This window comes from Carassius carassius, chromosome 32 (assembly GCF_963082965.1).
Source record: "Carassius carassius chromosome 32, fCarCar2.1, whole genome shotgun sequence".
NCBI lineage: Eukaryota > Metazoa > Chordata > Actinopteri > Cypriniformes > Cyprinidae > Carassius > Carassius carassius.
In genome coordinates, this window is record NC_081786.1 from 28,243,691 (window position 1) to 28,262,166 (window position 18,476).

At 39.0% G+C, this 18,476-nt stretch overlaps 1 protein-coding gene across 2 annotated transcripts in view; it reads right to left on the bottom strand.

Moving 5' to 3' along the window:
- Window positions 1-18,476, bottom strand: part of myt1lb (myelin transcription factor 1-like, b) — a 119,137-nt gene that overhangs the window by 59,075 nt on the left and 41,586 nt on the right. For both annotated transcript variants that reach the window (XM_059520895.1, XM_059520896.1), the window contains 3 exons: window positions 15,676-15,786; window positions 14,459-14,507; window positions 14,271-14,304 (listed from right to left, as the gene is read on the bottom strand). In XM_059520895.1, the coding sequence (XP_059376878.1) occupies window positions 14,271-14,304; window positions 14,459-14,507 (83 nt within the window). In that variant the 5' untranslated portion in view covers window positions 15,676-15,786. The remainder of the gene's footprint in view (window positions 1-14,270; window positions 14,305-14,458; window positions 14,508-15,675; window positions 15,787-18,476) is intronic.

Consider the following 18,476-nt stretch of genomic DNA (forward strand, 5'->3'; position numbering starts at 1 on the left):
CTAAATGTAAAAATACAATACATGTAAAAAAAAAAAATTTTTGATTTTTTTTTACCTTTACTTGGAAGAAAATATAGAGGCCACGCCTCTTGGAACTTTAATTAAGTACCCCTGACTTATATCATAAATATACACTTTATTTGTATGGTATTGTAATATCTGTGTCACATATTTTATGTGTCATGGTAGATCGGACTCTTATTATAGAATTTGATTGCAGAAAAACTGTTTTGTACATGGTAATGGATTAAAACATAAAAGTAACAGGCTGGATGTACAATAACCTTACATCTAAACAACTCTTTTTTTCCAAAGCAGATTATACAATATATATTTTGTCTATAGCCTATAAAATAATGTTATTAATAGGAAGATTTCAATACATGATGATTCTGAATGGATTTTTTTAGCGAGCCATTAAATAGCTTGAGACTCAACTTGGACTCATGACCAAAGACTCAAGACTTGACTCAGACTCCAGGTTAAAGACTTCAGACTTGAGTTGGACTCCAAGTTAAAGACTTGTGAACATCTCTGGTGTATATCATCTTCCAGAGATCAGAAAATAGCTGAATTATGATTAATAGTCAGATATATCAAGTAGAAATACCTCACATCCTACTGCCCATAATGCCTTAAAATACTGTCTAGGACTAGGTAGACATCTCTCTAGGTTTTGAAACAGTGCTTATATAAAGCAAAATAATTCCTGTAAAGTCGACTCTGGCTCTCTGACAGAATGCCTAAAAAAGCAAAGGCAGGTGTGACGAGTGGGGCGGGGCCGAGGGATGTGGGAACACGAGTGAGGCCGGTGGAGTGATTGGGAAATCCGCTACACCTGCGACCCACCACTGGTCTTGAGTCCCACAGAGGAGATGGAAGGATATAAAACTGGAGCGACGACAGTGAAGGACGAGAGAGGACCAGGCCGGGACTCAAGACCGGTGGTGGGTCGCAGGTGTAGCGGATTTCCCAATCACTCCACCGGCCTCACTCGTGTTCCCACATCCCTCGGCCCCGCCCCACTCGTCACAGCAGGCTTTAAACAGCAGCTCCCTCATTAGCTATGGTATCTTATTAACAAATAATAGCAGCGGTGCTTTGTTTTTACCTCTCACTACATGAATTATTCAGCTTTCACAGATTTGCTCATGACTCTTTTATGGAGCATCTTGTGCAACCCAGATACTAAATGTCACTCAAAACATTGATGTCACACATTGCTGTAGTTATTTGCATGCATGTGAGTGCATTAGCGAGAGGTCGCCATCATCGCTGAATAATGTGTGTCAGTCTCTTGTGTTGGTGTGTAATGTCTTCTTGCCCGGTCTTCATCAGAAACTCCAGACAGGAGAATTGTGATTCCTGTAATTTCAGATGCTCAGTTTAAATCCTAAACCTAATCCCAATTCATGTCATGTCTAGGTCACATTTCACCCCAACATAATCATAATAATAATGATAATAATGGTAATAATAATAAATAAATAAATAATGTAAAATGTGCGTGTCTGTTCTTTGTTTCTGCATTGTGACATTATGTTCATGACTTTTAAGAAAAGAAATACTACTACTACTACTACTACTACTACTACTACTAATAATAATAATATAAACTAAATAATTACCCATTAATGCATATTTTTTTTATTTCATTTTATTTTATTATTAAATTAAATTATCACTATATTTTCATTAGTGAACCATTCATGTTTTTAATTGCAGTAAAAATAAATAAAATTTTGCTTTATGGTACCAATGCAATGTTAAAATGTTTTGTGTTTGTTTGTTTTGATTTATTTATTTATAAATTTATTATTTTGTTTTTTTTTTTGGGGGGGGGGTCTTAATAATGTTTATTATTTTAATACTATACTTTTACTGTATTGCAGTTTAAAATAGACTATATTCTCTTTAATAATTCTTACATCTTTATTTGACCCTCTAACTTTAGCACTCACTATTCTAAATATATTCTTATTAAAAAAATCTAACTACCTTTCTAATCTTTTTGTATTATATCAATTTTCTTTTTATTTATTATACAATTATGAAAAAGACCTCTAAAACTAGCTTGCTCTATTCTTTTTCTATTCTATCTGTTTTCTTTTTATTTATTATATTATTTAAAATCCCATGCTATGTGTACTGTATTAAGCTAACTGAGACTTGTTATAGCACTTATATATCATTGCTCTTTTGTTGTTTTTGATTGCTTCCACTGTCCTCATTTGTAAGTCGCTTTGGATGAAAGCGTCTGCTAAATGACTAAATGTAATGTGAATTTAATAAAACATATTTATTTTATTTCTCTCGATTTTGGATTTCAGTGTGAAATATTAACTGAACAGTTCAAATCCCAAACCTAACACAAATCCCTGTACTTCTTCTCATGAGACATGAATGAAAGTTATCTATTATTTCAGAAAATTATCTCTATTTTAAAATCATTAAGAAGAAGGTCTTACATTCTTACGTTTATGACAATTAATCAAGTTTTCTACTCAAAAAAATTTTTTTTTAATCATTAATGCATGCAGTTGTTTATGTTTTTACTGTTTTGTAATTACCAATATATTTCCATTGTATAATACAGTCATTTTTACTATATTACAGTAAAATTGCATACATTTTTGCTTTATGGTAGCAATGCATTGTAACAATGCACAAAATATTATTATAAAAATAGGTATAAAAATACTGTAAATCTTGATTTTGGCATGAAATATTACCTGGACATATTTCATGAAATTCACAAACAAATGCAAGCTTTGTATAAATGTGGTGTTGCTTCTTAAGAATCTATACTTGCATGCAGATTTGAATCTAGTTAAGAAAGAAAGCCAATCACTCTGCACACAATTATCTGAGATTTTTGTGTCACCATGGTTACGCGCTGCCTGTATAATTGCATGTCTGATCTCATGAGGTGGGTTTTGGGGTCGGGCCAGACAGGAGGGTGTAACTAATCTCCCTCATGATCACTACCTGTTTCTGTCAGCACCCCCACCTCTCAGTTTAGATCGGTTCCTCATTCATCTTATCACGGAGCCAAAGCTAGACGAGCTTCTTGAGTGCAGGCTCCTGTAATTCCACAGCCACCTCAAACGGCTGCGCTGATTGCCTGCTACAAGAGCAAAGCCGTGTCAGTCATTCAGCCGGGAGTAAACTGAACGCGGGGGAAGAGAAACTAGTAATCTCGAATCTGAGTAGGCGGACTGTGAGTCTGAGTGGAGACCTGAGAGTTTAGATCACTGCAAGCCTTTTTCAAATGTGTGTTACATGTTTCTAAAGGCTCCTTTTATAGCTGCTTGGAAGTACAGCACAAATGTGTAAGATACACAGTGCTAAACTGTGATCATTGTGCTGCTTGTTGGTTGTCCTAATGAGCAATCCTTAAAGACCTGCACAAATTACCATAGACTTTGACAATCTGATCACAAATGGGATGTTTTTGTCAATGTGTGTGTATATATATATATATATATATATATATATATATATATATATATATATTCTATTGGAATATAAGCAATTAATTAGGTGTTACCATTTTTAATATCTTTTAAAATCTCATTTATTCATGTGATCAAAGCCGAATTTTCAGCATCATTCCTCCAGTCTTCAGTGTCACGTGATCTTCAGAAATCATTCTAATATGATGATTTACTGCTCAAGAAACATGCTGATGAATATTATTTGTGGAAACCATAATTAAATTTTTCAGGATTCACAAATAAACAGAAAGGTCAAAAGAACACCACTTATTTGAAATAGAAATCTTTAGTAACATTATACATGCTTTTTTGCCTCTTTTGATCAATTGAATAAAAACATTTTTTTTTTTTTTTTTTATAAAAGTAAGCAAAAACCTGCTGGAAGGGATTGTTATGTATGTAATGTCGTTATTTCCCCATTGTGCCTGCGGGTGGCACTGCCACTTGTAATTGTGAGTTGTGTTTCTTAAAAGTAATAAATCCAGAAGAAGAACAGTATCCCTGAATGTTGGTTGTGTTATTTGAACGTGGTTTAACCCAAGAGTTTTATATATGTTTTAGTCAGTTAAAACATAACATATTTGGCGACGAGGTGGATTAAAATGACCTCAAAGCTACTAACATACAGTGAATCGTAGTTAGGCATTACGTTACCATACATTTTCTTTTTTCTGCGTAGCTTTAGTGTTCAGATTAACTAGGATGGCTGCTGCCATTGGCCACATGGAAGCTTTTGACAAAAGCGTCGAAACCGTGGACCACATACATTGAACGATTTGAACACTTCATAGAAGCATATAGTATGGAGGCTGAAAAGAAAGTGCCTGTGCTACTCAGTGTGATCGTAGAAAAAACATATAGACTACTCCGAAGTCTTATCGTGCCAGAAAAACCGGGAGAGAAAAGCTTCAAGCACAATACAGACACGCTACAGCACCACTTCTCGCCGAAGCCCCTGGTCATTGCGGAGCGTTTTCGTTTCCATCGACGGAATCAGGAGGAGTCGGTGACACAGAATGTTGCAGTGCTTAGAGGGTTGTCAGAACACTGTGAATTTGGGGGCCATTTGGATGATGCACTTCGCGATAGATTTGTGTGTGGCCTTAAGAGTGAGGCTACTCAAAAATGCTTGTTGGCTGAGTCTACGCTGACGTTTCAGAGAGCGGTAGAGTTGGCGGTCTCCAAGGAAACAGCGTCACATGAAGCACACCAACTCAGCGGATCACTGACAGTAAATACACTTTTTATCAAAGAGTATGACTGCGAACAAATGCAAACGATGTCGCAGCCAGGAGAAAAGTCCAGTATCACCGTGAAACCAGAAATTGAAGGTACACCACTGGAAATGGAACTGGACACGGGCGCAGCAGTGTCATTGATCTCAACAGAGACCGAATATTGAAACTGCCCCTATGCTCAATGGACATTGTTCTTCGAACATACACTGGGCAAGCATTGCGTCCTGAAGGTGTAATTGATGTGCATGTGAAATTGGCCAAGCAGACAGCTGTTCTTCCATTGTATATCGTGCAAGGAGGCTATCCACCACTCTATGGCAGAGAGTGGTTTCGTCAGATCAAACTGAACTGGAAAGAAATTAAAGCAGTCAGATTGAAGACGCTTGAATCTGTGTTGCAGAAACATGCCGCTATTTTCTCTAAACGTTTGGGAGAGATGAAGAACATCACAGCTAAAATAACATTGAAACCTGAAAACAAACCCAAGTTTTGCCAGCCCAGAGTCTGGCAAATCTGGTATGCTCTTCGTCCAAAAGTCTGGTATGCTCTTCGTCCAAAAGTCAAAGCGGAGCTGAACCGTTTCACTGAAATTGGAGTATTGTCACCAGTAGAGCATAGTGAATGGGCTACTCCAATAGTCCCTGTTGTAAAGAAAAATGGAGACGTGCGAATATGTGGTGATTTTAAGGTGACGATAAACCCTGTCTTACACATTGAACACCATCCATTACAATGCATTGAGGACCTGTTCGATTCAGTAGCGGGAGGACAGTGTTTCAGCAAATTGGACTTGTCACATGCTTACCTTCAAATGAGGGTTGAGGAGGATTCCAGGAAGTTCCTTACAATTTCTACACAAAAAGGACTATTCCAGTACAATCGCCTTCCATTTGGGATCGCTTCGGCGCCAGCTATTTTCCAGAGAGCTATGGACCAAATATTACAGGGTCTGCCTAATGTCCATTGTTACCTGGATGACATTCTGGTTACCGGGTGGACTGAAGCCGAACACATGGAAAACCTGGATGCAGTCCTTGGACGACTGGAGCAGTTTGGTTTGCATGCTGAAAAAGGGAAATGTGACTTTTTCAAGGACTCACTGGAATACTTGGGTCACATAATTGATGCAGAAAGTTTGCACAAGTCACCTAAAAAAGTACATGCAATTGTCAATGCACCAATTCCATCAAACATCACACAGCTAAGATCATTTCTAGGCCTGTTAAACTATTATGGGAGATTAATACCCAATCTGGCAAACATAGCGAATCCTTTGAACGCCCTGTTGTGTAAAGGGAAATGCTGGCAGTGGTCTGAGGAGTGCGATGCTGCATTTAAAAAGGCAAAAGAACAATTGGTGTCACAAAATGTTTTGACACACTATGACCCTCAGAATGCAATTCGGCTTGCATGCGATGCATCACCTTATGGCATTGGTGCCATCATTTCCCACACGCTACCCAGCGGTGAAGAAAAGCCAATAGCTTTCGTGTCAGGCACACAAAAAGGAATTCCGTCTATGGCAGTAGCGCGGATGCAAAGGTGGGCATTACTTTTGTCTGCGCACAATTATACAATAGAGTACAAAAGAGCTGAACATCATGCAAATGCTGATGGTCTTTCCTGTCTGCCGTTACAAGTAGAACACAGTGAGAAAATGGATGCAGTAGAGCTATTTTACCTCGAACAGATGGAGAAACTCCCTGTCAGTACCACGGATATCCGACGTGAGACTATGAGTGACTCAACCTTGTCTACAGTCGTTGAAATGGTCATAAAAGTGACCCAAGCTGTCAACCTGACTGGTAATAATGAACTCTCACCTTTCATCTCCAAACGCGCTGAGCTGTCCGTCCAACACGGGTGCTTAATGCGGGGCATGAGAGTTGTTGTTCCCCTTAAGCTGCAGAAAAGAGTACTGGAGGAACTACACACTGGCCATACAGGAATTGTCAGAATGAAAGCCATTGCTCGCAGTTATGTGTGGTGGCCTGGTATTGATGCTGAAAATGTGTCAGTCATGTCAACAAATACAGAAAATGCCACCCCAAGCACCCCTCCACCCATGGGAGTGGCCAAGCAGACCATGGGAACGTATTCATGTAGATTTTGCTGGCCCATGTGAGGGTCACATGTACCTAGTCGTAGTTGATGCACATTCGAAGTGGCCTGATGTGCAGTTGATGACATCAACAACAGCAGGGAGGACAATTGGATGGAACAACACGGCTGGATGGTGATGGACTAAGATGGCAGCGCGATCACATCGCAAGGCTAAGTGTTTTACCAGATTTCAGAAATTAGTGTTAATCTACCTGGTTATTTCATTCGTGTTCGCACGATTCAGCTATGCGAACTACAGCTATACTAAACAGTCACTTTTGGACATCAACAAACGGTGTTCCAACATAGTTTTAGATCATCCTTTCGACTTCAGCGAACTCCCGCCGGAGCTACTGAGATCACCGCGGACAAGCGGATCACTCGTACCGACCGGAAGTTCTCGGCGTCGGCGTCGAGACCGTAAACAAAGACGGGGAAAGCGTGGAGGGCTGCGTGCTAAGCCAAGGCTAAACCCACATCGACCAGCTCTGCCCAGCATCTTCCTTGCCAATGTACGGTCTCTGATGAACAAGATGGACGAACTAAAGATCTGGACCCTCACACAGAAATGCCTTATGGACTGTAATGTTATGTTTTTCAGTGAAACATGGCTCTGCAACGATGTCCCAAACAGCGTGGTGCACATGGATGGACGCTCTTTCTTCAGGGCTGACAGAGTAGCAGCAACCTCTGGTAAAAACAAAGGTGGTGGAGTATGCATTTATGTTAACAAATCATGGTGTAAAGACTCTGTCATTGTTGATACCTACTGCTCTGCTGATCTGGAGTTCCTGATTATCAAGTGCAGGCCATTCTGTCTACCACGTGAGTTTACTTGCATTGTTGCTGCTGCAGTTTATGTACCTCCGGACGCTAATGCTAACGTGGCTATGAAAGAACTTTGTGCTGCTATTAGCAAATTACAAACCCTGCACCCGGATGGAGCCTTTATTGTTGCTGGGGACTTCAATCACTGCACTTTAAGATCTGTTCTCCCTAAATTTCATCAAAATGTCTCCTGCACTACAAGGGGACATAAAACACTGGACCACGTTTAAACTAATGTGACTGATGCCTACAAAGTTACACCCCTCCCCCATCTGGGTCAGTCTGACCACCTCTCTTTGTTCCTGCTCCCCAAGTATCCCCCGGTTATCAAATGTCAAATATCAAAAGCACACAGACTGGAGTGAGTTTGCTGCCCAGGCCACGACAAACTCTCAGATCAACATTGACAATTACACCAACTCTGTCCTGGAGCACATCAACAGATGTGTGAGCAGAGTGACAACACACAAAAAAATAACAATTTTTCCCAATCAGAAGCCCTGGATGAACAGAGAGGTTCGCCTCCTGCTCAAAGCAAGAGATGCAGCCTTCAGGTCTGGAGACCTGGAGGCTTACAGCTCAGCCAGAGCCAACCTGAGGAAGGTTATCTGCCAGGCCAAACTCAAACATAAACAGAGGATTGAAGAACACTTCAATTCTTCAGACCCCCGGCGTATGTGGCAAGGCATACAATCTATCACAGATTACAAACCACCTAACTCTGTGCCACCCTCCAGCTCTGCCTTCCTCCCAGATGAGCTCAATCACTTTTATGCTCGTTTTGATCAAAATAATAAGGAGATCTCACTCAAAGCTGAGCATCAAACCAGTGAACTGCCTCTCAGACTCTCCACATCAGATGTTTACTCCACTCTGCGTAAAGTGAATGGACGGAAAGCAGCTGGCCCTGACGAAATACCTGGTCGTGTGCTTAAAGCCTGTGCAGAGCAGCTGGCTGAGGTCTTCACGGACATTTTCAATCTGTCCCTGGCCCAAACAACGGTCCCCACTTGCTTCAAAACCTCCACCATCGTGCCTGTACCGAAGCACTCCACTGCCTCGGTCCCTAATGACTTCCGTCCTGTTGCACTTACCCCCATCATTGCCAAGTGCTTTGAGAAACTGGTTGCATCCCACTTAAAATCCTGTCTCCCTGCTACATTAGACCCATTCCAATTGGCCTATCGCAACAATAGGTCAACAGAGGACGCCATCTCAACGGCACTTCACTCTGCCCTCACCCACCTGGACAGTCAGAACACACATGTGAGATTGCTGTTCATAGATTTCAGTTCTGCATTTAATACGGTAATCCCCTCCAAGCTGATCTCCAAGCTCAGCCATCTTGGAATCAGCACACCCATCTGCAACTGGATTCTAGATTTTCTGACTAACAGACCTCAGTCTGTTAAGTTAGATAACCTCTCTTCCTCCATCATCAACCTGAACACTGGAGTGCCCCAAGGCTGCATACTTAGCCCTCTCCTGTACTCCCTATTCACCCATGACTGTGTTCCTGTTTATGGCTCCAACACCATAATCAAATTTGCAGATGACACCACGGTGGTAGGTCTGATCAAGGATGATGATGAGTCAGCCTACAGGGATGAGGTGCAGCACCTGGCTTTGTGGTGTGCCACCAACAACCTGGAACTAAACACCCAGAAGACTAAGGAGATCATTGTGGACTTCAGACGGACTAGGAATCATGCACACACACCCATCTACATCAACAGAGCTGTAGTGGAGCGTGTGTCGAGTTTCAAGTTCCTTGGCATCCACATCTCAGATGACCTCACCTGGTCCCTAAACACCTCCACACTGGTCAAAAAGGCACAGCAGCGCCCTACGGAGCCTTAAGAAAGTTCACCTCAGTCCCAGGATCCTTGCTGAATTCTACCGCTGTACCATTGAGAGCATACTCACAAACTGCATCTCAGTATGGTACAGGAATTGCTCTGCATCTGACCGCAAAGTACTCCAGCGGGTGGTGAAAACTGCTCAACGGATCACCTGCATCCAGTTAACTTCGATCGAGAACATTTATCAGAAGCGCTGTCTGGGCAGGGCAAGAAACATCATCAAGGATGCCTCTCATCCTAACCATGGACTTTTCACCCTCCTTCCATCCGGCAGGCGTTACAGGAGCATACGCTCTCGAACTAGCAGGCTCAGGAAGAGCTTCTTCCCCGAAGCTGTGACACTACATACATTATTTGCACTATTCATATTTTGTACAGACTGCAAATGGTTAAAGCTATTAAACTATAAACTGTCTAAAGTTGTTACTGTACAAGCACAGTAAACTATTTCTACAAAAAATATCATTGCACTACTGTTTTTTTGCATATAATCCATTGTTCAACAATATTTTTGCACACTCATCCAACTGTATTTATTACCACCGTTCTCACGTTCCTGCTATTCATAATGTATATATAATCCTTCATTGCTCTGTTCATAATGTACATACAATCCCTACATTGCATTCATATTTATATTCTGTATATACTCGGATCAATATTGTATATAGCAACTCCACCGTACATTCTGTATATCATAGCTTTACTTACTCTGCACTTTTATGTATATAAAACACTATATTCTTGCACTTCTGGTTAGATGCTAATTGCATTTCATTAGCTCTGTACTTGTACTCTGCATAATGACAATAAAGTTGAATCTAATCTAATCTAAAATTGAAGTTTTGCGGAACCTTTTGAGACATTATGGACTGCCTGAAGTTCTGGTGATTGATAATGGACCACAATTTGTCTCTCAGGAGTTTGTAACTTTCCTGAAGGCCAACCATGAAGCTTATCCGTTCAGCCCCATATCATCCAGCAACCAATGGGCAGGCTGAAAGGTTTGTTCAGTCACTAAAACAAGCATTGAAGACATCTAAGGGCTCTTCTACTGTTCAGAGACGGTTGGAAACATTCTTGCTGACGTATCGCAACACACCACATCCAACGACTAGAGAGGCCCCTTCTTTTTTGTTTTTGGGATGACAACTGCGCACACGGCTAGATGCCTTGAAAACCAGTGTGACAGCTGCCGTGCGACTCTCACAGACCTCCCAGGTCCTCCGCCGTGCTGGTCGTTCGAAACCAAGACAGTTTGGAGTCGGCGATGCAGTGCTGACTCGTGATTACAGAGGGAGAGAAAGATGGACATCAGGTGTGGTGACGGCTCAAAGTGGTCCAGTATCTTATAATGTGGATGTAGGAGCTTCTGCGGAATGGCGACGCCATGCTGATCAACTCTTGTCCATTCCAAATCAAACAGCTGAAACTCAGGTGACACAACCACCTGACATCAGTGATGTATCTGTTCCTGTACAGACCTCTGTAAATGACACTTCTTCAGCACCACCAACCAGGAAACAGGATGTCATTATCTGTCTCGGCTCGGTGTCAGTATACTGTTTGAGTACATGAATTACTCTGGGATATTGGTTTGTTTTAACTCAGAGGGAGTGTCAGACACATTAAACAAGTTAACAGCTTAAGTCATTTGTGGATTAATGCGTATTGGAGATGCGAACCGTTTAAAATGATTCAGTTCGATTTGGTGAACTGGTTCAAAAAGATCCGGTTACATTGAATGATTCATTCGCGAACCGGGTATGACAAACTGCTTTGTTTTGAACTCTCTCTCACAACAGACACGGAAGAGAAGACAATGCTGAATAAAGTCGTAGTTTTTGCTATTTTTGGACCAAAATGTGTTTTCGATGCTTCAAAATATTCTAACTGACTCTCTGATGTCACATGGACTACTTTGATGATGTTTTTCTTACCTTTCTGGACATGGACAGTATACCATGTATACATATAAACTGTGTTCCGAAGATAAATGGAGGTCTTACTGGTTTGGAACGACATGAGGGTGAGATATTAATGACATAATTTAGATTTTTGGGTGAACTATCCCTTTAAAAGTAATAAATCCAGAAGAAGAACAGTATCCCTGAATGTTGGTTGTGTTATTTGAACGTGGTTTAACCCAAGAGTTTTATATATGTTTTAGGCAGTTAAAACAGGGATATAATTTGTATTTAAATAGCAACATTGGAAATCATGAACAGAATAAATGATTACCAGTTCATTAATAGGCAGACAGAACAGAACAGGTAAATCTCTCAGAAAAACTTCTCCATCACACCGAAACTTCATCCCACAGTAGAATGATCACGTGAGCTCCAGTGTTTGGATGCTTTTCTAAAGTCCCATTCAAGGAAGGTCTGTTTACTCACCAGCCATATTTGCAGCTATTTAAGGCATCCCTGAGCTGTAAGTCATGCGTGTGTAACTCTAAGAGCTGTGTGAGTAACCTCCCTACCTGACCTCAAGAGGTTCACTAGCTGCTGACACTAGAGGCTGTGGTCTTTAACATCCTTTAGCAGTGAAGTCTGGTTCACAAACAAGTCATTCTTTTGAACAGCAAATGTTCATTTTTGGCTGAACCATCCCTTTAAGGTACAAGTGCCACTGCTACAATATTTTGTGTAGGCTGGACCATTAGCCGACAAGTGGCCACTTGATTAGTTGCTTTTCTGCCTGTTGTAAGTATTTATATTGGCCATAAAACAGAGGCAAATGGGTTTAGGGAGTGTGCGCACATTCAGTGAGTATGTGACTGAAGTCACGGATGAGGAACACATTGTACACAAGCTTAAGCAAAGTGTCAAAAGGACTAATTAACATATTAATGATCCCACCTTAGCACTGCAGCCTCCCGTTGGATAGTCAAAACACTTCGATAAGCATGCAAATGAGAAGCCACCAGCTCAAGAAGAAATGATCTGAAGCGTGAAAGAGAAAGATAGAGGAACAGAGAGAGAGAGAGAGAGAGAGAGGCTGATAGTAATGATTGAACCGTTGTTTTGTTTATCTTTAATTATCTGCTTTAAGCTGCTGGTGGAGGTGACATCAAAGAGAGGGAGCAGGTGCACAGTAATGCAATCTTCACCTCCATCTTTTTTTGCCACCTTTCATTCCCAGGCTTTCTTCTCCGATATGCCAATCAATAAAACAGAGAACCAGCTGTCCATCAAACGTACAGTGACAATCAAACTAGCTGTAAGATACTGAAGTCAGGTATGATTCAGACAACGGACACTGAAAATACTGTATGAAAAGGTTCAATGCTATGATTTTTCCAATTATGAAGACATTTTTGGAAGCTGAAACTAATAAAAACAAAATGTTTTAATACACTGAAAACTCTGACTTTACGTATTGCCCTGCAGGTGTTCTGAATGGTTTTTGGTTTAATATTTTAGGCCAAAAATATTAAGCTGTCAGACATAAATCTATCAACAGATGTCCATTCAGAGATGGAGATTGTTTGGTGGCCATGTATGTATTTGGCATTAAGATCATTATAAAATGTTGGACAAGCATAATCATAATCCCTCCAACAAGTACATTATGAACATGGAAAGCAATTTGGACTACAAATACATAAATAGGACTGAAAGTACCAAAATATTCTTTCTAAATACCTAGAAGTTTCCTGTGAAATGCACTTTGTATCACTAAAAAGTATTTACCTGGAGAAACAAAATTTATGCCAAACATAAATAAGTAGATGACATGGAACCCTAAGAGTATTTAAGGTTTTTATGAGCTTGCATTAATTGAAAGATTTAATGGATTACAATCTAAAATATTAATGTCGATACAGTCCACGTTACACTGAAAATACTATTATTACCACTACTGCTGCTTATAATAATAATAATAATAATAATAATAATAATAATAATAATAATAATAATAATACATTGTACCAGCTTAGGACCAAAAAAAAAAAACTCTATCTTTGCTACAGCCAAAAATAAAAAACCCTTATTTTTACATTTGCTTTTAGAAAAATCTGAACAAAGCTATTTTAAAATGGAAACCATTATTTTCAATTTGACCAACATGGAAATGCATTTTAAATCAAATAAATGGTGTATGTAATCCGCGTATGCATACTTGTCTAATTATGTTTACTAATTTTGCAATATTGCATTTGGCAGAGTCTTTCATCTAAAGCAACTCACACTGCCTTCAATTCTTCAGGCATGCACTGATCCTAATACCGAGGTTGAGCCATATTGTTTTTAGGATGCCAAGTGAGTGGAGAAGTTCTGATCCTAATAAGATGCATCCATGATTTAATGCAAAAATATGCTGCCAAATTCCAGCCTTTCCAGCTCTATAAACAACTAATAGTAGGCGATATGCACCCAATATATTTATTCATGTTAATTTATGCTAACCAGGGGTGTAAAATTCTCAGATAATTTTGAAAAAATGCTGTAGAGTGTCACATCAATCTAGAACAACCTTCAAGTTTGGAAAAGAGTGTGTATTGAAAATGATTGTATTACTTGGCTCTGAAAGAAACTGGCCATATGTCATTGTACAGAGAAATAGTTGCAGCTTAGCAAAGTGACACTATTTTACCATCACCCAAACGGATATGACAGATGGAAAGAAAATAGGAGAACAGGAAAGCGTGATCACAATACTGCTTATTGGCAGCTATTATCCAGGTAAAGACATCTTTGCCAGCGTGTGTGTATGATTCAGTCTGTAAAAACACTGACCTGAACAACTCTTGTATGGCTGGCTCCAGGGGAACTGCGAAGAAGCACAGAGAGAGACGAAAGACAGAGGACGTGAGAGGTCAGTTGAAAGGGCAGAAGAAGATTAGATTATCACAAACAAAAGGCCGGTCTGACCATATCGCCACATTACATCTGTGTGTTATGTGTAAGTGATTGAAGGAGAATACCCTTTGAGCGTGTGCAATGGCGCTTCTCCTCTGCTACATCCACCTCCATCTGCGGACAGCCACAAATAAAATCAATGTTTTAATAAAAACTTAAACTTAAAATACTTAAAAAACTTAAATGAATAGTTCACTCAAAAATTTGAATTTGCTGATAATGTCCTCATCCTCAGACCATCCAAGATGTAGATGAGTTTGTTTCTTCATCAGATTTGTAGAAATGTAGCATTGCATCACTTGCTCACCAATGGAAGCTCTTCAGTGAATGGGTGCCGTCAAAATGCGAGTCTAGATTTTTATTTATTTTTTTCTTACAAGCACGCAGCTTTTGTCTTCTCCAGATGTTAACTGCTGGACTGGAGTTCTGTGAATTACTTGTGGATTATTGTGATGTTTTTATCAGCTGTTTGGACTCATTCTGACGGCACCCATTCACTTCAGAGCATCCACTGATGAGCAAGTAATACAATGCTACATTTCTCCAAATCTGATGAAGAAACAAACTCATCTAGTGTACATCTTGGATGGTCTGAGGGTGAAGACGTTTCTAGCAAATTGTCATTTTTGGGTAAACTATCTCTTTAAAGTAGAATATTCATGATGCATGTCCAATTTTGCATCAGTATTTTTGGTGAATGTGTGAAATTTCCGATTCATTAGTGGCTATAGATAAATAACTATGAATAATAAAGGGTAGTAAAACGAGTTGCACTACAAACTGGAGCATTTATGATTATGACAATAAATTTGAATATGATAATAATATCAGTTTGCAACATCAAGAAGCAGAACAGACTATTCTTGTAAAATAACTGTAAAATAACTGTAATCGAATCGACACTGGAAGCCTTAAATACTCAAGTTACAAATGGCTTCCCCCACTATTGCGTTAAAAATAAAGTGGATAGCTTGATGTGTAAAATAAGTCAGTGGTAAGATGTCTTCCCGAAACATGTAACATAATGGTGCTGTAGCTCAAAACATTCATTTCGAAATGTTGATTTGTTCATATCTAGATCAGCTCAAAACAGCAACAATGACTCAATCAATGGTGTGAGTTTAGGGCGGGACTATCTGTTTGCCCAGCCTATGGCAGTTGAGGGGTGTGTTCAAGTCTGCTCATAGCAGAAATACGCACTTGATTGTGTTTATGCATTCTGTGTGATCAAGTACTGTACTCTGTGTAGACAGAAAGAAAGACAGATAGTGTGAAGTGGTACCTGATGTAATTGCCGGTGTAATCGCTCTTTGGTTCAGACCTCTGTTTGCCCCACGGCCCTCTTTGTTAGACGACTGATAAGAGGTCACTACACCTCCTCCGATTTCATTTTCTGAAACATGAAAAAAGATAGAAACTTGTAATTATAGACATAAATGAGCATGCAAATCACATTTACACTGGGAAGCATGTAGCGGCATAGCAGTTTTAATATCTTCCCCATTTACATTTTTCACTCTAAGCTTCAAGTTACCATAAACAAATGAAAAATCAACGGTAAATTTAGATTTTTCTTTAGCTCATTAGCTATATTTCCTCACTTCATATAGAATATGACAGATTTTTGCCAGCTCTGCTTCAAAGAGAAATAAACTGCAGCTGAGAGGGAGGAACAGCTTTTATTTCACATTCATGCTGCTTTTCCACTCAGGATTGCTTACAGTTTTTAATAGGATTTATTTAAAGAAATAGCCACTAAAAATAAATAAATATATAAAGAACGATTTTCCATATGATTCATATTCTGGTTCACAACATAAATGGAAATGATTATAGAGCACATTACTGCACAAATCACACACGATTGCTGTCTTACAGCAGGGATAGGCACATTAAATATAACTTCTTCATTGTGTTTGCTACAAAACATGCCGTTTGCCAGGTTGTGAAGCAGACAGTGTGATATTGACAGAGGAAATATTTTGAGGGAAGATGAGAAGCTCAAACAGCTCTTGTGTGTTTGGCTGTGTGAAGGCAGGAACTTGTGTGGTGAAACTGGAGCAGATACAAACAAATTTGGAGCAGTGGCGTTTGATTTTTCGAGCCTCTGTTGTGCGGCTGCATTCAGAGACACTAATTAAAACCAGTGAAGCAGGCGCTAACAAATGATGTGTTAGTGGTGCTGCAGTGGAGTGTGGTGGGACAATGAAGGGCCCCTCCGGGAGCCTGATAGCACGCTATATATCAGAGCTGCAGGTCTCTCCGCCAAAGCCCTCTCAAAACACACCAAAAATATTAAGCTCTTCATTTAAAAACATTTTCTCTAATAAAATTATCATATTTTTTCTTATTTTAGAGTGAAATGGGATAATGTTTTCTATTAAAATCAACAATGCAGCAAAATATTTGGCTTCCGGGCTCAAGTTTGAGATTTTGGAGTCTCTTCTGCTAACCAAGGCTACATTCATTTGATAAAAAAATACAGTAAAGTCAGTAATAGTGTAAAATATTATTACAATTAACTGTTTTCTATTGTAATTTAAAAAATGTAATGTATTCCTGTGATAAAGCTGAATTTTCAATGTCACACGATCTTCAGAAATCATTCTAATATGATGATTTGCTGCTCAAGAAAATTTCTGATTATTATCAATGTGGAAAACAGTTGTGCTGCTAAATATTTTTGTGGAAACTACGAGAAACATTGTTATTATTATTTATTATTATTATTATTATTTTTTAATAAATATGGATAAAGTTTACTGTCACTTTTGATCAACTGAATGCATCCTTACTTAATAAAAGTATAAATTTTCTTCTTTCAAAAACAGTTTAGTTTTGTAAAATGATGTAATATAACAAAGAACAAATGAACGAATGAATGAATGATAAATACTGTCATATTAAAAATAAAATAATCAATAAAAAACATTCCTATTAATACGAAATCACACTAAATATTCATCATGAATTGCAAAGACAACCTCTGTGATCTGAGAGCTAAAAAAACAAAGGAATTCCAATTAGAATCTGAACGCACATATGAGTTAATGAGCCAAATGTCATTTATTCCAGTGAGGTGTGGAGTCCACTAACTAATCAAGGATTTGGCTAATGAGAAAATATCTAATTGAGACTTGTGGAATGCAGAATTTGATGGAAAAAAAAAATGGAAAATCATCAGATTCAGAATCAGGCTAATACCCATTATAGGCAAACAAAACAATGAAATTAATTGTTTGAATTGATAAAAAGGTAAAACTGCAATACTAGTGTTGATCAAAGAAACCAGTGTCCTCTTAATCACAAACTTCTTAGTCTGAATGAAGAAAATAATCTGTAAAGAAAACCACAGAATAAAACATTGTCACTTTATGACAACAAAGACAGTATCTTTCCATAAAGACTTCACAGCAGACCACCAACAGAAGTGGATGGGAAACATGAGTACTAGACAAAACAAGCTTAGCATTGCAGAGGAGTCAAGTGGCCGACTATCATGTCTTCAGACTTATCTTATCGCTTCAGAAGACATGAAACATACTGAGCTGATACTTGAATTCTGCATGTTCAGAGCTTGCCATCCATGGTCACCTTTGACAATGGAAATAAACAGAAAAATCTCAATATCTGCCTAACTTTGCCATTCAGGTTGGAATGACATGAATTTTAGAGCTAAAATGTAAACCTAAGTTTCTTCAGTCCAATAAGTGAAGTATGCAAACCATGCAAAAGCTGCAGCCCTTCTGGTGCACACAGTGTCCAAATTCACGCACTTGTTTTCATTCACTTGTTCAAGTTCTAATATAGTATTGGATAGCAATAGTATAAAAGGATGGAAGCCACATAAACATGTAATACTACTGGTTAAAACTGATTTTTTTCTCTCTTTTTTTCAGCATTATGTTACCTTTTTCTCTGATTATTTTGTGTATATGTCTTATTTAGACTGTGACCTGTACGTAACTGAACATGTTGATCACATCCCAATGAAGTCACACACACACACACACACACACACACACACACACACACACACACACACAATAATAAACACACAGAGAAAGCACATATTTTATCAGG